Genomic DNA, 22,354 nt, shown 5'->3' with positions numbered 1-22,354 from the left:
CATTTTCAATAAACTTTTGATTTATAAAGTATTTTATGAAGAATTTTATTTGAATAATAGTTACATCAATTATACATATATTTATTCTTTATAAATCAAAAGTTTATTAAAAATGTATGTATTATATTATATAATTACAACCACATATATCATAATGGTAAAATAAAAGGGTTACAAGCCAATTTTGTTAAAACATTTAATATTTTATCAATGTGATTTTATTCTTATTGAGTCATATTATCATTAATTTAAGTTTTTATATATAGATATAAACATATTAACTTTACAATATTTATTTGCATACGTTTTATCTAATACGATTTTCTTTGATTTCATAAATCGCGTGCTTGGGTAAACGAATTGAAAGTCTTACTTTATCTTTGCATTTTTTTGCAAAAATATGACCCTAATATGAATAGCGACTAAGAGAATTATCATATTAATTTCTTCTCTTAAGTCTCTTAATATTTCTTTTTAAAATCATTTTTTTTTTAGCATATCTCATTTTATTATATAACGATTATTACTTAATGTAAAATATATACATTGGAAATTGACGTAGAAAATTACGCACAAACTGTACATAGTTAACTGAAAATTGACGCAAAAAATTATATACAAATTATATACAAAGTGCATACAGTCTATCGAAAATTGGCACAAAAGAGTAAGAAATATTTCAAGTATGTCTATATTGTGTAAAATTTAGCATGTTGCTTACCGAAAATGTAATTTCTCTAATCTACATATTTTAGTCGTGAGTTTATTATATTATTTTTATAAAATGTTATAATATTATTTATATAAGATTTGATAACATCATATTATTATATGTAAGATATCCTAATATTATTCATATGTGATTTAAATTTTCTATCAAACGAAACAGGTGTTTTAGGAATTCATACTGGTGGTCGCGCGACACGAAATTGTACATACAATTTAAAAGTTTATCAGTGCAAGTAAATAAAAATTAGTATGATTAAAACGACAACCGCATGTGATATTAGCGTATTAAGGATTCCGAACATAAGGCCGATAACTGGACACTGGATATATTATATTGACAAACGAAGCGAACGTTCGATACAGCGAAACAGTTTGACAAGAATGACGAGGCTAATCTTTCTCGTCTCATAAATCACATTTCAATTTCATAATACACTTGGATAAACGATCTGGAAAAGTCTTACCATTCGCTGTTGTATCCATCTTGATATCGTTCGATGATCAACAGCTAGTAAATTACTATTTTCTCGTGGTTCTCGACAACCTGCTTCCTCGTGAGATAAATGTAAACTGTCTTCATGCGTTGCACGCTTAACTAATCCTATAACACTTACAATAGAAAAGATACTGAATTTTTTTTATAAGAGGTATATATTTTTTTCTTTTAATCCACCAACCACAATCCAAAAGTTGATTCTAGTTACACTTTATATATCAGATTAGAACGACTAATGCTCCGCCCATGTACATATGTTTCGAAATGGCAATAAACTCCACAATTTGAAAGATAATTATTGAATATAGAATTTTAGGAATAGGGGCGAAAACCGTTGAGTTTCCATCTACATCGAGCTGGGTTTGACAAGTCCACCGCCATTTCATCGGAAGAGTATTTCAGTGGATTTTCGACACGCGAGCATTTCTCGATCGCGATCTCGCGTTCGCGCGATCGAGAAATTGACGACAATGCGCGACGGCGCATCGAAAGACACTGTGCTCTTTCGCCAATACATCACGCCGCCGATCGTTCTCTTTCCACCACACTAAGGCAGTATGTGCTACCACCACCATCGGCCAAAAGTCGTCTTCTCTTATCGTTATAAGGCATTTGCTCGCCAGCCGATTCGTCAACGATTTAGATCCGCATGATAGTGTCGAGACAAATTTTTCAAAACTGTATCGCCAAAATTCTTTCTCGATTGAAGATACCAATATTGATAATTACGCGCGCTTTGAGAAAATAGTTCACTTGTAATGATCACATAAATGACAAAATTTAAAGAATATATTTGCGATTGGTTCTAATTAGAACACATAATTATTTTTTTAAAAAATTCTACAATTTGCAATATGCATACTTGTACGCATAACTATATACTTTTTTTTTAACTATGTGTTTTCTTTATGTCAATTGATTCATCTTAATATAAAATATTAAGATACAGTTATATTTAAAAAATGAGTTTTATTGATAAAAATACTATTTTTTTTCAGTCTGATTAAATCCAAATATTAGCAATTTTCAAATAATATAGTAAAATCTGTTCATATTTTAAAGTTTTGCCTAAAGAAACTTTTAATCAGTAAGTCAAGAATTATAACTTACTGTAATTTCAATCAATTTCACCGAGACCAAAAAATCCGATGTTGTGCAAGATCCTTTCAGTAAAAAATGTTTAATTCTTATCTATTATATATCTTATTTATATATATATATGTACCTAATTGATAAAACTTAATGAAACAAAGAAAAGTTTTATCTGTAACGTAAATAAAAAGTTTTTCTTGAAATAATACTAATTTGTTTATAAATATAGAAAAGGTTCCTCAAAGAGTTAAAGCACAGTTAAAAAAATAAAATGGAAATTAATGAAATTTAATTTTGTTAAAGATCAGAAGAAATCAAGAGTTCTTATACACGGACAAAAATTTACGTTTGCGACTTCAAGGTTCAAGCCGTGTAGCGCTGTTGGAACTGTGATAACTCCACACTGGTTTAGATACAATTTATAGGGGCGTGTTCGAATTCCCACCTGAGAGCTCTCCGGATGTCATATTATTCTTGTTATTTATCGAATGTAAACAAGGATGATAGGACATCTAAGAAGCATCCAAATAGGAATCTGAACACGCCTTAGCATGCGAAGGAGGCGTGCTCGAGTCTCGCTAAAATCGTTGCAAATACAAATTTTTTCCTGTGTGGAATTGTATCAGCTTCTGGATGGATTCAACAAACGCTTATTATATGTTGCCTGTTGGTATGATTTAATCACTATATATTGATCAACTAATGAAGTAACAGGCCTCTTGTAGTGAATAATAGTCACGTGAAATCGATAAAATTATCGAATCGCGCTATTATCAATATAGAGTTATGACAATTCCACACTGGATTCGACACATCACTTGTAGCGTGGTCGAATGAATGGCGTTGAAGTCGTCGCAAAAGCAATTTTTCCCATGCAGTACAAGATAATAATGAGAAATAAATGTAAGAAAATATAAAGAATGAAAAGATTCGTGTTAAATGGAAAGATTTAAAATTCCTAAGCATGTTATAGTATTTCTAAGCATAACGTCATGAGCGCAATATTCTTACATATATTTCTCAGAGAGAAACAGATACATGGAAACGAAGAAATGTTCGCATAAATCTTAGAAGGCTCTCTGAGAAGGCGTGAATGTTGACCATGAGAGTCTTTATTCTTTAAGGAGAATAATACAATCCATATATGTTTTAGAGGTCGATGTCATATCAAGTCTGATATTCAGACTCGACCATCGTTCATATAATTTTATTTATTCGATCAGGATATAAAATCTCACTAAAGCGTCACTCCGTATGCTTAAAATTGAGTAAACGCCCCGATTGTCATGCAGCTATTTAAATAATATTAATTAACGCAATAACAATTAAATATATATTAGAATTTTCTCCCATCCCAATCTTTCCATTCTCTCACGCACGCTTTTACGATTTTTCTTTCCCGTGTGTATCAGCGATAGGATTAATTTCAAAATACCGGGTTTACATTTATTTGAATTTGTATGTCACTTTTTTAAAAGTTTTTTTTACGATAAGCTATACAATGTAAAATATAATGGAGATTATTGCTTCCTTTTTGTAAAAATAATCATAAAAATGTATAAAATCATTATTATATGTAATTTTGTAAAACAATTATTAATAAATATATCAACAATTAATATCTCACGATCCAATTATCGTTACGTAAATAAATACGTAGAATTAAAATCAGATAGTAGACTAGGTATCCCCATCGTTCGCTTATAAATGTATATCTATGCATTTCTGTGAATCTCAACCGACTACTACATTTTGCGAGCGTGGCGAACGAAAGCGATTCTCGTGCAATGACGAATTCCGCTTCGATGGACCTAGAAGTTCTTCTTCTTCTCCTTATCCATCAGAATGTTATCGTGGTAACTGATCTCTTGTCCAGCCACAGCGGGATGCAAGTAATGTGGTTCCACGTCGATCTTTTCCTTCACGTCCGAGTCCAGCACCAAAGAATGATGTGGTCCGTGATGAAGATGCTGTTGTTGTTGCTGTTGATTTTGGTGCTGATGCTCGTGCTGATGCTGATGATGATGTTCATGCTGGCCTTCCTTATTTTCTTGAGTATACTTCTTAATCTTTTCCTTCAATTTTTCCAAGTCGAGTTCCAAGTTTTCCTCTTCTTCATATTTAGAGAACAATTCCTTATGTGATTCGTCCAGTTTTTGCGACTCCTTCAATTTCTTGACGAGTTGATGAAACCGCTCATTGATTTGCGTTCCGTTAAATTCTCTTGTTGTATTCTTCGAGGCATTTAAGTTCGGATCCAACAATAAATCGGGCGTCTCGTGTGCTACATTTACATTCTTGTCCAAATTCTCCTCTGTTAAGGACTGCAGTAAGGTGTTATAGTCCGGCTTGATCTTTGAAGTCTCCATGCAGGAACTGCAGGAACAGTTTGTGATAATCTGCACCTTCTTTTGCATAGTCACTGGATTATTTTGTTCGTCTTTGCAATCTAATGTAACCTGAGAATAATTTTCAATAGTTAATTTTTGAATAATTATATTCAAATCTTTTATTAAGAAAATAAACTTTTTTTTAGTAAGAATGTAAAATTATAAGAAATAAAAAGAAATGAAACAATGTAATAAATATAAACACTTTTAAAAATAAGATTAATGATAAAATACAATTTGTTATGACTTTATCGATCAATTTTATCAGGTGCATTAAGGATATCAAGATAATGAAGATAAAATATTTTTTTAATCAACGTGATAATTTTCTTCGCACATAATTTACAAGAAAATGAGAAACATATTGCAAGAAGGAAACTATAATATAATCCTTATAAAGACGCATTTCTTCTGCGAGATTCTTAACATTTGTATTTGTATATTTTTTGGGTCGCTGATTATAAGTCCAAAGTCAAATTGTTGAAGAAATTCAAAATAGTACAATCAATGGCAGATTGGAAAGATTGATTGATGAAAAATGGAAAGATATTTGATGAATTTATGTCATGTTGAATTGTGCTTTTTTTATTTTTATAAGAACTTTTTATAAGAATTATTAATATTAGAGAAAAGTAATTTTTTAAATATTTTATCATTTATACATCATTTAATTATTTCCAAGAAAAAACACTTTCAATATTTTTATACATCCAAGATTTTTAAAATAAAAAACGATCATGTAAAAAATTCTTAATAAATTATTAGAGTTCGACCGAAACCGAAATTGGACGAACATATGATTTTCAGAGAGTCATTGAAAAATTTCAAAATATGTGAAATTTATGTACAATTTAAAAAATAAGATTTTATTAATATCTTATTATTCCTTAAATTATAAAGAATTTCAGGCACTAGATATGGCGACTTGATGAAAAAAAAGGATAAAGAAGGAAGGGATAACGTCGGTGTGGTTTGCAGCAGTCAGCACGGATCAGCTGATGATAACATATAGTTTTTCGAATGCTCGTCGGCGCGTTGCAATTTGTATAGTTTCGAGTTATTGACATTTTCTCTTAATTTCGGCCAAAACCGAAATCAAATTAAAACTTTGATTTTTTAGCAAAACTGACCGAAACTGAAAACGAAATTTTAGTCAAACTCAATGAATTATATATTGCAAATTAAAAGGTTAAATACTTGTTTAAATTTTTTAAAGATTTCTAAATTTATTAATTTATATGTAATTTATATGTAATTTATTGATAAACTTACAGTATGCCAAACACTATCGAGAGGTTGACAGGAATCGCAATAAGGTCTTATGAGATCTCCAGGTGCGGAGGGTTCACTGTGAGGGACCATATATGAGAAACAAGCACCGACGCAAACGTTATTGTCCAATTCCTGCGAAGAACACTGAGGCCATGTCACTACCTGTTTTATAGGCGTCGTCTTGCACCAACTGTGCTTATCAGGATACAGCACGATATTGTGGACCTAACAAAAATTTAAATTTTTTATAAGTAAATTATTTAATTTAATATATGTATAAGAAAAAATATCAGATTAAATAATATTAATTCAAAATTATTCTTTTACAAAATTCTAAAGGAAAAAGATTGTTTAATGGATGACGTTAACGAACGGAGACAAACCTTGTGTTCACGATGAGCACTGAGTAGAGCAGAATGCATTATTAACAAAAGCATTATTGCGGAAAGCCGCCATATCGTCCTCATGATTCCTGAAACAGTATAAAGAAATCGAAGCTATCCAAATTTTTCTACTTTGTGTTGGACAAGGCAAATAAAATAGTTAAGATATTTAGAAGGTGAATGATTATAAGATCACAATTCAATAAACGTGATTTTTTAGTTATTATTAAATAAACATTACTCCATATCAATATTCAAACGTTTAATCTAACTTCATAAAAAAATCACAACTTAAATAGAATAGCTTTTAAGGGTCGTAAAACGAAAATAACTTTTAATAAGGTTGAAAAAATATTCTTTCAGCAATATTATTTGCACTCTTACAGCATACTATTTGATTAGTCAATAATTTTCTGCCAAGTTAAAAAATAATCTTTTTTTTTTCTGAGAACTTAATTTTTTCAGTTACAAATATGGGTAGTGATTAGTTAATAAATTAAATAAAAATTAAATAAAACGTTAAAAATAATTAAATAACTTAATAATTTTTAATTCAATTTACCTTAAAACTTTAATTTATTAATTTTTTTATTAAGTTAAAATTCTTTTTATCTCTCTAAATGCCAATATGCTAATATATTTTCTAAAATTTTAAATATCAGAGAATTAGTTTAGAAGAAGCTCAAAAATTGTGTAATAATCGCGACTCTCCAGTGTCCAAAGATATGTGGGATCTGTATTTAGGAAATGCTATCAGTGTTATTGCGTTATACTTTTATCTAATGTTTTGTTTAATGAATGATAAAGAGAAAGAATAAAAACTTTTTGTTTATATATAATTTTCAATGAACGTGCAGCGTAAAAAAGAATACAAAGTTAAACTTTTACAAAATTAAAACAATTACTTATGCAGAAATACAAAAAATTAAATTTTTATTATACAAAAAATATGTTTCTTTATGTTTCTATTATTATTCTTTATGTTTCTATTGTTCAATATGTTTCTATATGTTTCTTTTTATTTATATAATTAACAAATAAAATATTAAATTTATCTAATGATCTATATTATAATTGTTTTGTTATTTAAAGTAATCTAATTTTAAGAAAAATTAATATCTGATTTAATAAAATTAATGTTTCTAAAATAAACTTCTTATTTAACTTAAGTTAATTTCATCTCAACGTAACTTTAACTGAGTTAGATTTTCTTTCTTCATTCAACTTTTAATTTAACTAATTAATTTTATAAGCGATTAACTTAATTTAGTTTTAAAAAAATATTATATAAATATATATAACTTAACCAACTTAATAATTAACCATTAATGATTGACTTAAAAATAACAATTATTTTATTTCTATATACTTTTTTTTTATTTGAATTTATATACGGCTGAGAAGAACTAAGTAGAGCTCGAAAAAATGTCATCGTAAAATAATAAAATTTTTGTTTATCTTAACATTTGTCCGTTTAATATAATAGATCTTATAAAAAAATTTTTGTAATAGAACTTCGAAATAAATGTTGACGGAATGGTGCATCGATCTTTTATAATATATTTAATAATATGTAATTAATAATATGTATTTATTAATATATTTATAATATGTAGTTAATCAAAGTGATTATTTTATATGTAATTCGATAATTTATGAAAGGAAATAGAAATAATTATTTATTAGCACTGAGAAAGATTTTGTAAGTCAAAACGTTTACAACAATGTATATATAGAAATAAAATAATAATTATTTTTAAGGGATTATTCCATCATGAAAATTTTTTTTAATCGATATTTTAGAGTCTTAAGAATATAAATTTTTTTATTCGAAAGTGAAATTCCTAATATTAACGATGATACAGTTGATTATGTCGAGCAGTGCACAGCAATGCTGCACCTCCACGCCACTGTTAACCGTTTATGAATAATTCCGTCATTATTTGATGTTATAGTTACATATCTGTACTGTAGATGACTGATACATAATTTTAATATAGATTATACCGGTTTCGATTAAAAATCAGTGTGTCTAAAAATACAACAATAAAATGTGCTTAAAATACAACGAAAAGAGATTGTTATTGAAACTTTAATTGCGTTTTTCTCAGAATGGTGTTATCGAAAACGGTGGACACTAGAACTATTACAAAATCAATCTAAATGCTTTGAAATTTGGCTCAGTTATTGTCAATTGAATTATCTAAAGAAACCTGTGATTTTTGCGATAACTTACATATTTTTTTTGTTATCCACATTTTTGTGTCGAATTTTTACGAAAAGATTGAACTTTTTTTTCACGCGTGCATCATTTTTATTTTTCAATATTTTTTAATTCTGCCAGATAATTCTCTAGCAAATTTAATGCAGATTAAAAATAATTTTTTAATCTTTGGCTACAGCGTACCTTGAACCTATTCTGCTGTTCACCGCGGATTTCTTCCATGCAAGCTTCCAAAAAATGTGCTATTTTGTTTTTTAAAATTATAATTTTCATATGTTTTTGTACATCAAAATATGTACAAGTAACATATAGATATAAAAAAATTTTTTGTATCATGTATAGATTTTTAATAATCACTTCTCAAAAGTAATGTATGATTTTAAAGTCTCCAAGATAGAATAACCTTTTAAATCAATCTTTAATGCTTATAGACGACAATATCATAGCAATTTTACGGGGGGGAGGGGAGAATTTGTGTGTGTGTGTGTGTGTTAATCAACCCTGTTTATCATTTTTAAAGTAAAGAGTGATATGATTTTTTTACAACTAAAAATATAAGAGAGAGACAGAGAGAGAGAGAGAGAGAGAGAGAGAGAGAGAGAGATTCGCGCAATCAAGATTATGAAATTACTTTCAGCGATGAAAATGGAGAGACGAAAGAAAAAATCTGTATCAATTTTGATCTCATCTATGTCATGATATATATTGAGATGAAAACAGTTTACAACGAGTGTATTAGATCACTAGAAAATTATTTTCCTGAATAGATTATGGTAGTGTGCCATTTGAAATCGTGGAGATAGCGTGCTATTTAACTTGTAGGCTTTCGGGTTCAATGACTGACTGGAATTATATCAGCGAGAGATTTATCAGTATTGGGTTTATTTCTTTTTATTTACGCATTCATAAACTAAAATTCATAAACTTCATAAATCAATATGTTTAATGTGTTGACAGCAAGGAACATACGTACGTAGATATTAAAGTCATTGAGAAATGTTTAACTACTGGTTTCTCAATAATTTTGAAGCATATAAGTATGACGGAAAGATAGCATCCGGATAAATTACTTTCGCTACCGAGAAGTTAATTAAATGGCTCGCGTGCGACCTCCAAGTATCCGTAAAAAGACGCGTCAAAAGTTATGGTCGGCTCGTTTCAACGCCATACGAAGGAACGGGTTCTCGTTATTGGATGATGACGCGACGCGTTTCATTCATAGATTGTTAAGGCTGTTTCCCGATCTCAATGTATCATGCTCGAATTTTAACTTTTCGAGATAAAGAAAGTTCATGTTTTTTCGAAGCTTGGCACATAGACGAGGAAATTTGTCATGGATGCCTTATCATAAATAGCGGCGAATTCAAAGTATGGAAACATGTACTCCTTCCAAGGATGTATTTTTTAAACTCAAGGGACATATGTGGCGCTTGAAAGATATAAGATAGAAGAATGTGTGTTTCTCCATTTAAATACAACAAAATAAAAACAATAAAAATTAAAATTTTAATCAAATAATGTAAAGGAAAAGTTTAGATATAAAGAAAGTTTATATACATCTAAACTCTCTTTTATATAGATCTTATTTTAGTTTATATACATCTAAACTCTCTTTTATACAGATCTTATTTTTTTGCGCAACTTAACCTTCTGAAGTCGTTAAAATCTATAACACAATTGCTGAGTAAGATCTACTTAATTTATGTTAAAAGACACTAATTTCAAATAATCAAAATGACATAACTACTACAAAAAAATAAATGCTGAGTTTAATAAGAATAATTATATAATAATTATATAATAATTTAATAATAATAATTCAAATTTACAGATGTATGTAAAGAAAATCGGATTGTTTGACATCTTTGACAAAGAGATTTACAATTGAATGAATTCACAATAAACTTACCGTCTGGAAGATAAAAAAAAGTTATATAAATAATAGTAATTGTATAAAAAAGCAAGAAAGATTAAATGAAAATAATAATATAATAATAACTGAAACAAATATATACGTTTGAATATATAAATTTTTATCTAATATTAAAAATCTTAAGCTTTAAATACTTGTTATATAATACTTGTTATATAATAAATATTTCGATTTAACAGAGGTAAAATCTTCTGCGAATCAATCACAACGACATTGATACGAATGTCAAATCAGAAAGACGCGGTTCCAATTACGTGGATCCCGTTGTTTTTTCGGTTGCACCGGAAAAAAGAAGCATCTAAGTCGAGAGATCCCGCGATGTTGCATAGGTACTCGTGCTGTCCTCCGAAGGATTCACGTCCTCATCGAGGACGAAACTTGAATTCCTGACAACGACAAGAATCTTGTCCTTCGCCGAACAATTGGTCGTCAGTATTTCCAGAAAGAGGATCGATTTTTCGTCTTCTGTCGTCTCTTGCCAACGATGCATTTCGATTTCGATCCTATTCCTCCGCCTCTCTTTGTCCTTTCATTTTCTGCTTCATTCTCCTTCGGTTCCTTTTCCTTCTATTCCACGACTTCCCACTATATCCATCCAATCTTATGTTCAGTTCACAAGAAGGATCTTTTTCTTCGTTCCGCAACGCAACCCTTCGTCCTCCTTTATTCTCACGTAGAATCTCTTCGATCTTCCGTTTTTTATTTCAAGTTCTAAGAACTACAGTGCAGTCAGGATTGCAGACCAATTTCATAAATTTGAAAGAAGCTAGCTGATTGAAATGTCAGAAATAATCGAAAAGAAAGCGCAAAGTAGAAAATAGTGCAAGTTTTTCAATAAGTTTTTGTAGTTAACGATATACAATAGTTGTTAAACGAAATAATTGATTTCTTTATTTCTCTCGGTATATAATACTATTTATCATATCACAAGGATAAATCTTATTCTTGCTTAGGGCTTTGATTACAGGATGCAACTTGAGAAATCCGAAGAAACGTATCACATTTCAAAAATTAGTCCTCTTGAGTAATTCTTGTTGAATCACCCTGTACGCTTCGAAACCGCAGAAGTGTGGGGTAACACGGCGCGGCGCGACCGCCCGTCTCATTTCTACGAGCAGAGATTTGAATGACCGAATAGGATGCAGCAGGGACGTACTCAACTAAAACAATAACTAACAATGAATCATGGATCTTTAAAATGCAATGTCTTCAAAAATACAAAATTATTACTTGTAGATTATAAGCAGATTACATTTTAAAAATGAATTCATGTATACAATAAAAAAAAAATATATATATATATAAAACATATGTTAAATTGATAGATGCACCAAAATAAAATCAGCTTCTTTACATCGCAGGTCGCTAGTAAAATCGAATTTTATATTATTTTGTGTAAAATATATTTAACTTTGTTATAATTATTCTTAACGCTTCACAGTATCAATTAATATCCCAAATAGTTGCAGTTAACAATATCAATGATAATCAAATAATTAAATGTTCCTTTATATTTATCTACTTAAATCTAGGTCTAAGAAATTTTTATGATTCTAATTATGTAGATTATTATATTTCATCAATATTGCTTTATAACTCGAAAGTAATCTTCTATATATCTTTTCGTTCTTTGCATGCTTTCCGCATTTGTATATTATAATGCTCTGCGTTATATTGTTACATTATTGTTTTAAAATATGAATATATGCTTGAAGTTCTATATTCCGCAATGTAGAATGACTACGGCCCTGGAATGGCCACAGCCAGAAGTCCAAAGCTCTTTGTTGCTGCGCCACCTTCTCTTCTCGCCTCTGGGTCCGTGTCGGTGGCACGGAGGACCTCCGGCCCACCTCCTTCTTCGCCTCCATCTCGGTCCCGTTCCTTCGATTTGCTCGTGTCCTCGAGATACCGAGAGAGGATGAAGAGAACAAGAGGAAAAGAGAGAGAGAAAGAAAAAGCTAAAGGGAAAGAGAGAGAGAGAGAGAGAGAGAGAGAGAAAGAGGAGTGAGAAAGATACGCGGCGGGAAGGAGCGGAAAGGCAGTAGAATAGAAGCGAAGAAAAAAGGATGAAGCGAGAGAAAGGGTCTTGCGTCCAGCCGCGAGATTAATTTGATTTTCAAGCAAATTTGACGCGCCCTCGAGCCTAGGCGGTGCCGGTACAAAGAGCGCCGCGCCTGTCCGCCCATGTGTGTGCCTCATCGAAATCTCCGACGATTTTCCATCGATCCTCTTGATCGTTCATTCTTCTTCGTCTATCCTCCGTCAACAGCGCAATGGTCGACGAAATGGAGCGTTATAAAAGCGCAATGAGTATCACACGTTTTAGCTTTAAATAAATTAAATCGTAAGAAATTGAAACGTCAAGATAGCACGATATTTATACGTATCGATGATGTCAACGATGAAGAAGTCAACAAGATTTTTTCATTTACGTTTTATAATGACAGAAGATTTTATAGAAGAGTAAAAGTAAATATTGTAACATTTATTTTCTCTTGTTTTAATAATAAAAACATGGAAAGTAAAATAATCCTTAAACATCTTTCGATATGGCATATCTTTTTCAATGCTTCTTTCACTGTTTGTAACTTTTTTATTATGTACTAAAGATTCTTGATATCGTTACTTGATTACGTTTCTTCCCCTTCCTTTCTAGATGTCGTTATTATAACGACGAATTATTATAACGTCCTTTTTCATCATTAAATTAACTAATGATGTAAAAAAAACGTAATATTTATGACGATTTATTATCATAAATATATCATTTAATCATTCTTAAATTATATTTAATAAATGAATAATAAATAAAAAATTATTAATAGTTATTAATAATTATTAATAATTATTAATAATTTATACTATCTTAGTTAAACATTAATTGTAAGTAAACAAATATATGTACACCATTATTTACGTTTTTGGTTTATTTTATGTCAATTTACTCAAAATCTTGACATGCTTTGCAAAGTCTGTCAACAGCATCGAGTTAAACGCGAAAAAATCTTTGGAATATGTACTGTAATACTTTGGAGAGAATTTTGATGTTAAATAGTATTATTTATAAAAAAAATTTGTATTTTAATTTACATTACTGTCTAATGTATTTTAATTTACGTACTGTCTAAGATTATGTATTTCTTATCATAATTATATCGTAATTTTAAAGTTATAAATATATTACGTCATTGATTTGTGATTTAAGATTTCATTTTTTTATTTTCTTTTTTTATGTAATTTTGCTAATAAACACTTATAAGAAATGTTATCAACACCTTGCTACTTGAGTAATATCCAATGTTTCAATTGAAAAAAATGTTTTACGTTATATTCAATTTTATGAAAATTATATGCAATCGAAGTAGATTAAGTATACTATATACATTAATGTGTTATCCTCAAAGTCAAACATTTAACGATGAAGAAGAAATAGGTACAAAGTTTTTACAAAAATGCAAGCCACATTTCCTATATTTATTAAAGAAAAAGTGTCATGCTGATAATTTATTGCAAGTCCTTTGCAGCGATCTTTCTCATTAGTATTAACAGAGATTTATATTCTACAATTATTTTTAAACAGAGTTTAGGCTGTAGTTTTTCAATTTTAGTATAAAAAATACGGAATTCTTTTTTATTTTTATGAGGAACTGTAGAACTATAAAAAAAAATGCTACTGGAACTGTCATATATTATTTTTTTATAATTTTATATTAATAGAATGTCGTGCTAACTTTATGGATACTCAAAAGTGGATGAAGTTATAACATCATATTCTATTAACATAAGAAAAAAAACAATGGCAATTAATAGCATTCTTTTTTCATAATTCTACTGTTCTTTATGAAAATAAAAAAGTGTTGTACAATTTTTATACTAAAAAACCAAAATTGAAAATATGGCACATTAAATTCGAATCTATCATAATACTTCTCCTTTAAAGTACTTACAAAAACGATTGAGTTTTCTACTTATATTCACTAGAGCTTTTTTATTCAATATAGTGTGTACTATCATTTAAATGCTGAATGGTTTTTTTCTAATACCCTGAATATATACTGCATTTCGCGTTGCAGAGAAGGAGCAAAGAAAAAATTTATTTATCAGCGAAAAGTATTCTGCGATCGTAAACTCTCGCACATCAAACAAAAGTATAGATATTTTTATACAATCAATTCTCTCTCCTCATAACTCAACTACCTTCACCAGCATTCTCTCATCGGTAAGAGACATAGATCGCGCGTATATAATCACGCGGGCTCGCGCGATTACTCACGTAATCACAACGCGCTGTTTTTCTAAATGAAATCATCCAGTAGAAGAAAATGATAGTATTCTCGTCTCTTGTGGTGCCAAAGCTGTATACGCAACGGTCAACCTACGATCCGTGTATAATACTCTGTCAAGACAGAGAGATCTGATCATCCTGAAGTTCAATCTCCCGAACTTAATGATCCGGTGCGTGGTCGAGCGATCCGGAGATGACGGCGAGTGATATATCCATAATTAGGTGTCTCGAGCTTTAATCTTCCATTGGTTTTAATGAAAATCTCCACCCCTCCCCCCCCCGTTTTGACATACCCTAATTTCACATTTCGTTGGGACGCCGGCATGGCCTTCTTTTTTTTCTTTTTTTATATTTTTTTCTCCTTTTTTACTCTTTAAAATATTGAAGTACCGTGGGCGAACTAATAGATGGCCCGGGGGTACAGGATGAGCTTGAAGAATAGAGAAGGAGTAAGGAAATAAAAGAGAAGTCGGTTGCGCGAGGGTGCGGATAGCGCGAGAATATCCGGAGAAAGGAAAGAGAAGGCGAGGTAGGCCCGCAGGGTGTGAGAAGGAGAGAAGAATGGATGGGTACGAGGGAGATGGACGGCGCCGAAAAAAAGAGTTTGCCAACAGCGCTGGGGGATGCCCCGAAAACACGCTGAACGTGTGGCGCCATTTCGGCTCCTTTTTTTTCTCTATCTTCTCCGTCGTCGCTGATCCCTCCGCGATTCCTCGTGCTTTTGTTTCTTCGCCCATACTAATTCTTCGCGGGCTGCACGGCGTGCCCGGAACGCGTGTAGGGAACGAACTGGAGTCCGTGGAAAGGGGCCGGAGGATGGGGACGAACCAGGCGGAAGAGGACTTACACGAGCTTTGCCCCATTCGTGATAAAGTAGCTCGTATTTAAAATAAGTCAATTTTTCGTTTGCTTTATTTTTTTTTCACAAAAAAATCGCATACAAATCTTTCCTACGGAAATATTTGAAGAAAGTAGCTTGATTCAATTGTTGACGTTGAAACAATTTTCTTTTCTAAATCGAATTCTGTATGTGTTTTCGAAAGATATGTTTGCTCTAAAGTTCACTGTGTAAACTTTGTAAACTGTGTAAACTTGTTCTTATTTCGCATGGAGCTCTAAGTTTACGTGGAAAGAGAAAATGAAGGTGGAAGTGATAAGGCACGAGGTGGCCCCGCATACGCACAGCACACGCGACTCGTGTGCGCGATACTGTAGAGGCCCCCTCGGCATGGTGGCCCCCGTGAACGCGGACCACATACCTGCAAGCGAATGCTCTTAAAAGGGAGGGTAGACCAAAGAACAGGTCGTTAAAATGTAATGACATTGTTGTTTTTAATGTTCGCCTCTTTAAAACGGTCCCTTTCGTCTTCCTCGAGCCTGCCAGCTACTTCTGGCGCTACCAGCCGTCCCCCCCCCCCCCTCTCGACCCGATTGCCCGACCAAAACTCCTTTAGCACTCTTCCTCCTTTCCTTGTTTACGTGAAAGACAAAGAGGAACTAATTGCGAATTAGTCCATCCTTTTTCTATTGTTGCTCAAAAGTATCCTGTTATATGCTTCATCAATTTTTCTGTGAAGGTATTTTTTTTTAAATTTCTCACGTTCAAAAGAATATAGAACGTAAAATAATTCACAAGTAATCCTTCGACGAAGCTTTATCTTAAAAATAAAAATATCTGAGTTTTGCAATATTACACATTATATTAATAACATAATGCCAATCATGATAAAGACAATCTATAATTAAGATAATTATGATAACATTTTTAAAGAGAGAAGATAGAGTATTTATTACTGAAATCTTCTAAAAAATTAAGAATTCTTGAATTGAACAGATTAAAGAATCTTTTAATACGACTTTAAAATAAAGAATTGAAATTGAAATGTAAACGTAAATGAAGTATATATTGAAAATTAGTAAAAATTAGAGATTTTACACATAAATACAATATTAACTGTATGTATCATTTTCTAAAATTGAAACTGCGAAATCTCTATAGAATAGTATAGAAAAGGCGAATGTAATATCGGTGAGTTATTCTATTCTGCTGAATATTAATTTCTACTGTCATTCTAATTTCTTTGTAAAAACTCGCAAATATGTAAATATATACGGATATGTGCCATATTTATTGTTATGCTTATTTATCCATATTTATTGTTATTATTATTATGAACTAATCAATTATCATTTTGCATCATAAAGAAAAAAATGATCAAAGGAATAATGTTTTTAGAAAAAGACAAAGTTTAAATTTAAAGGTAAAATTCCAGAAATTTCTCCGAATTCCGATAAAATAAAATTTCTATAAAAATCCCAGGTTTTCGGGAATATAAAATGTATTCTCTGAAAATTCCAGATTTTTCCAAGTTTTTTCAAGTAATAAATCCTGAAGTAAAACAAAAAGAAAATATGAAAAAGAGAAACAGATAAGGGGGATAATAAGACAATATATCTAAAAGTTGTTAAATAATCTCATCAAGATAAAAGAATCAAGAATCAAGCAATAAAAACTATATTATTAGTATTTAAATGTATAACTAGCTAAACATATTTGTTATTTAAAGATAAAATTTTAAATAAAATAATCATTGTATCTGACTCTTCGTCACTCGTTAATTGCTCAAAAATTATTTCATACTTAAACACATATAATTGGAGGAGATTATTTTATAATCTTCTAATCATATGTATTTAAGTAACATAACGGGCTTTATTGTTTCACTCCCGGAATGTCTTGATATCTTACTTAACTTTTTATCATTAAATATAATAGATTTGTTTTAATTTTAATAACAATTTAATAACTTAACAACCTTTAATAACAATTTTTCTCACGTTCAAAATATTTTCCCAAGATAATTGATACACTTAACTCCGCTTTTATTGTTAATCAAGAAACAACTAAAACTTAACATTCTCTATAAAAATTTTACATTTTCTATTAAAAGATTTAATCATAGTTCCAGCAAAGATTTTTATTTGATATTAAAAATGAAGATATTCAAGAGAGAATATATTTTCAAGTATTTTATTTGTGAGAGACATTACAACACTCGATAATCTTCGATGCCGATTTGGAATCCCGAAATGTTAATATTCTCACCTTGTCAAACCTATAAGACCGACCAATTAAGTCGGACGGTAGCTGTGAGCTGTGGACCAATCGTGGACAGTCTCCGTTAGAAAGGAACCGATTATGGGTTCGCTACCGCGCAACAGTTTAGCTTGGAACTTAACTGTTGCGTCTAAGAAGAGCTATCATTAAGTCCGGAATAGGGGTCCGGGCATTAGGATTAGTGGCCGAAACGTTTTGGATAGGCTTCTGTATCGCTCGAGTTCATCCCCGGACCTCTCGCCCACGAAGGAGGAGGACCGCGATCATCGTAATTCGATCAGCTGGTGTTGGGTTCCTCGTTCGTCGAAGCGGAGGTACCAGAGAAATTGTATTTGCATTCTCGCAATACATGTCAGCGAATACATGAAGAAGAAATCGTAAACTTACGGAGGATTTTAAGCCAGACTGTACTAATTTAGGGGAAATGATCTCTAGATACAAGGACCGACGGTATCTAAAGATCATTTCTCCTAAATTAGTACTGTCTAAAACTTGTAATTGGGAGAATAATTGGCTTGACGAATATCGATATTCATATGATTGCATTCCTTCTTTTTAATGAAGATAAAAAAAGGAAAGCAATATGCACGAATCAATATACCGTCACTTCAAATCAAGCCAGAATTACAAATCTTGTGCTACATTAGGGGGTTGTGCTTTCTCATTCTCTACCCTTGTTTTTTATAGAATGAGATGCAATAGCTTTGATAAACCTCAATTGCAGACAATATTGCTCGAGATTGTTAATAGAATTGAACGATGGGAATCTCTGAAGTTTTCACTATCTTTCATCAATATACGCAGAATTCCGGAGCGATGAGAATGCGTCTATCGTCGCGTATGCACGTATAGGCGTCGACGCGAGAGCATTCGCGTATATATGCATACGCATGCGAAATATACATGCATTCATGCACATATACATATGCATATGTTCATACACATATATGAACAGATACGCGAGAACGAATGCGCTTCAAATTTCGCAAGAGACAGACAAGCTCTCGCTGAATACAGACTCGCTTTCTGAGAGTTAGCGATTTCCGGAGCAGCTGAAGATCAAGTCCAAGTCGTAGCAGCCGATGAGGAGTCTATCTCAAAATAATGCGAGTTAAGACTCGTTTGCGGAGGCTCGCTTCGCGATTTGGTCTCAGGTGTGTCAAAGAACCTATAACCAACCCAGGAAACCTTGGCTTTCCCTTAAAGGGATTGTCACTCACCTCGGCGTACACGTCACCTTCGTTGTCGCTGTTTCGCCCGCGAACTGCGCACCAACGTCGCCGGTCTCCTCGCGTGAGCACGCAGAGCAACAGGTATTCTAGTCGCCGCTCGGGCGACTAAGAATCTCGCGTCTCTCGCGAGCTGACGGAGAAAGAAGGAGAGAAATCGCAACCTCCGGACTCTCTGTCTGGTGAGTGCGCGGAACCGTTCGAAGGGAATGCGTACGAGACCTTTTCGAGTACTTGATGGTTTTCGATACTATAAAACTGAGAGAGCCGAACCGAGCTAAGCTGAACACGAAACTGTGCTGCCGATCTCTCGTGTTCCGTTCTCCTCCTCCTCCCGCCTTGCCCGCCGCCTCCTTCTCTTCTTCTTCCTCCACCTCCACCACTGGGTTCTCTCCTTCAGCTCCTCCTTCTACTCGCGGTACGCGTTCGGTTCCCGTTCCGCGCCGCGTTCCCGTTCCGTTCTCCCTCTTCGTCGATCTCGCGCCTCGGCATCGACGTTCTCCGCAGGTGCAACAAAGCGGAGAGAAAGGACGACGGGGCCAATGATGCGAGGAGGGGAAGAGAGATCAACCGTGAGCAAGGGAAAGAGATCTCCCCAGCTACCACCTCTCTACAAAACGCGTCGCGCGTACTGTAAAAAGCATATCGCCCGAGGCGTTACATCGCGAACCAGTAAAACTTGTCGTACGCCGACATCGCGCGCTCATCGATCGTAGCCGAGAGAGACCGAGCTGCGAACGCGATTGCCGGTCTCAGGGAGATGCGCGGCGCGAAGGTGACGAAGAGGAGGATTCAGGGATGGCGAGCCGGACACCGCGACGCGCGCCTCCGCTGACGTTAACGAGATCACTAGGGTTGCCGCTGATCCGCAAGAATTCGGAGCCGGTCAACTGGAAGCTGCCTCCCTCTCCTTCCCTCAGTCTCTCTCATCATCTTAGCCCCCGGTTCCCCCGATCTACGGCTCCTCGAAGCTTATTAAATATTTGCACTATACTTGTTAAATTTGCAAATGTTACATCTTGCCAAATGCGCCTAAGGAGCCTAAATGTGTCCACTTTAATCTAAATCGAATTAGAAATTAACCCTTAATTCACACGATTAGATCATTCGTGTTCCATATATTTCTTTTCTTTAAAATATTAGAAACAACTGGCTAAATAATAGTCTCTATCTTTTATTTTTTTAAATGCATTTGAACTTTACAAATACATTCTAAAAATGTTAACCCTAATCAGTATTCACAAATCCAGTAGATCAAGACATTTTTTGTAATTAAAAAATTGTAATTAAATTGTAATTAAAAATTTGTAATTAAAAATTGTGAAAAATTATTTATAATAAATGTTTTTCATAAACTTATATAATCAATTCTTTAGATACCGACCTAAAAAAAAGGAATCGTTCAGTTAATTTTAATCAAAACATTAATTTAAAATATATCGGATCTGCGAATCAATTAAGGAAATTTTAAAGCGAATATGTTTAACCAATTAGGATTCAAGTATACATAAAAATTACTTAATAATTTTTGTATACTTGTAAAAACAATGAAAATTAATCTGGGACGCGAACAATCTATCGCATATAAAAAAAGATCGAAAAATCATCGTGTGTATTAAGAGTTATTGACTAAATTAGCAAAAAAAAAGATTTGTACTGGAGATAGTGCAATTTCTCTAAAATGCAATTTCTCTTTGTGTTATTTCGCTACTTAGAATTATATTTGATTCGCTTTATCGCTGGTCCCAGAACTGTTCTCACATATTGTAGCAGATCCTTGCATTTCTGTTCTGTATTTGTATCTTCAGAACTACCCCAAATAATCAAACCGTCAGCGCCAAGGTTGACGATCGTGTTAAATGTGTTCTCCGTGTCTTTCTGTGCAGATAAATTCTCGATAAATCTCCTTGACACCAATATCTGATGTAAACATTTCAAAGAACTCAAAAGGACTTACCTCACTTAAGAAATTATCTCTGTTATCCTGATACTTGAACCAGTAATAGGGAAGAACTTGTTGTTTGCGCAGAATTTTGCCTGCCATACGTAACGCCTCGGATACTCTACCCTTCACGAAGCCCACCCGATCTTCTCCTTTGATCTCCTGTCTCAAGTACACGGAAGACAAGTACACGTCCTCGAGCGTGAAGAGCCAAGACATTCTATGGAAATTGTTGCTCGTGATTACCTCCGATTACATTGATGTTCGGCTGCTTCTTTATCGTTTCGCGTGATTAGATAACGCGCCGGTAACGAAATTGCTTTTTAACACTCTGATGTCCTCGACATTGACCTATTTCGATATAAACACCGTAATCTTAATACGTTGATTCTCAATCGTCTTGTGTCCGGGTGATGTCATTATCGTAAATTAGCCGCGAATTAAACTGTACTATATGTACAGTCAGTCCCATAAAAGCCATATATATATTTTCAAGAAGTTTATGCATGAGAATTTAAAAAAAGAATTTTTTTGTTAAGTACAATGATCTATTTCATTAACATTCAATAATCTATTTCATTATTGCCTAATATATCATCCAATTGCTATTGTTCTTCGTTGTACTTGATTAAAATGACGTCTGGTCATATTTTCAACTAGTTTTTAAATGTAATTGATAGAAAACGATCTTATATATATTTGCAGATTTGATAGTAACTGCTTCGCATATTATTACAGCGTCTTTCGTATAAATCCTAACAACGCTTATGTAAGAGAGATTCTTAAGATAATTTTAAGACGAAAATTATAATATTCAAAATTATTATATTAAGGTTATAATAATTTTTAAATAATAAGCATTTAAAGTTAACTACTGCCTAGTTTATTCAGGTATGATATGCTTGGTCCACAATCTTTCTTTAAGACGCCTTAAATCATAAGTCGAAAGTGATTAAGTGACAATAATTTCTGTCCTTAAACTGTTTTTGCGCAGTCTTTAGGCTTTAACCATTAAACTTAAACGAATTGAGCAAAGCTCAATTCTTACGGCCTAAAATTATAAATTCTGTGGCAGATATATCATCACTTACAACTTACAGCTTATATATAGCCTTTTAAAGCAAGGACTTAACTATACATATTATGTACATAACATAACACAAAATAATATATTAAACTAAAATCTCGAAAGTTAATTGTGGTCTCTTGATATAATATTGATGTAAAGATAATATTGTTGTAAAATATGAAAAGATAAAAT

General features: G+C 32.3%; 3 protein-coding genes across 4 annotated transcripts in view; all 3 read right to left on the bottom strand.

The window, feature by feature from the left end:
* LOC108688879 (probable cation-transporting ATPase 13A3) overlaps positions 1-1,948 on the bottom strand; it is a 15,458-nt gene extending 13,510 nt beyond the window's left edge. Inside the window, exon 1 of the mRNA XM_018195409.1 lies at positions 1,194-1,948. Within this exon, the coding sequence (XP_018050898.1) occupies positions 1,194-1,212 (19 nt within the window). The 5' untranslated portion in view covers positions 1,213-1,948. The remainder of the gene's footprint in view (positions 1-1,193) is intronic.
* A 1,463-nt stretch (positions 1,949-3,411) lies between these two features.
* Positions 3,412-20,260, bottom strand: LOC108688872 (cyclin-dependent kinase 8-like). Of its 2 annotated transcripts, XM_018195400.1 has the most exons (4): positions 19,143-20,260; positions 6,363-6,451; positions 5,980-6,204; positions 4,129-4,776 (listed from the first exon to the last, which is right to left on the bottom strand). In XM_018195400.1, the coding sequence occupies exons 2-4, from the start codon at positions 6,444-6,446 to the stop codon at positions 4,129-4,131; spliced, it is 957 nt and encodes a 318-aa protein (XP_018050889.1). In that variant the 5' UTR covers positions 6,447-6,451; positions 19,143-20,260. The 2 variants fall into 2 exon arrangements, with proteins under 2 accessions (XP_018050890.1, XP_018050889.1); XM_018195401.1 differs by lacking the exon at positions 19,143-20,260 and having other exon boundaries at positions 3,412-4,776; positions 6,363-6,446.
* A 233-nt stretch (positions 20,261-20,493) lies between these two features.
* The window catches only part of LOC108688874 (hyaluronidase-like), a 4,882-nt gene continuing 3,021 nt past the window's right edge, over positions 20,494-22,354 (bottom strand). The window contains exons 4-5 of the mRNA XM_018195402.1: positions 21,109-21,313; positions 20,494-21,029 (exon numbers count right to left, since the gene is read on the bottom strand). Coding sequence (XP_018050891.1) covers positions 20,859-21,029; positions 21,109-21,313 — 376 coding nt within the window. The 3' untranslated portion in view covers positions 20,494-20,858. The remainder of the gene's footprint in view (positions 21,030-21,108; positions 21,314-22,354) is intronic.

Source organism: Atta colombica, unplaced genomic scaffold (genome assembly GCF_001594045.1).
Source record: "Atta colombica isolate Treedump-2 unplaced genomic scaffold, Acol1.0 scaffold245, whole genome shotgun sequence".
NCBI lineage: Eukaryota > Metazoa > Arthropoda > Insecta > Hymenoptera > Formicidae > Atta > Atta colombica.
The sequence above is the reverse complement of the archived record's forward strand: the minus strand, read 5'-3'. Positions and strand labels throughout refer to the sequence as shown.

Bases quoted from the DNA above. Each gene is read 5' to 3' on its own strand.
- LOC108688872 (XM_018195400.1), bottom strand. From the start codon at position 6,446: ATGAGGACGATATGGCGGCTTTCCGCAATAATGCTTTTGTTAATAATG. The intron at 6,205-6,362 runs GTTTGTCTCCGT...AATTTTTGTTAG, and splicing joins GTGCTCATCGTGAACACAAG to GTCCACAATATCGTGCTGTA. The intron at 4,777-5,979 runs GTAAGTTTATCA...AATTATTCTCAG, and splicing joins TCGATAGTGTTTGGCATACT to GTTACATTAGATTGCAAAGA.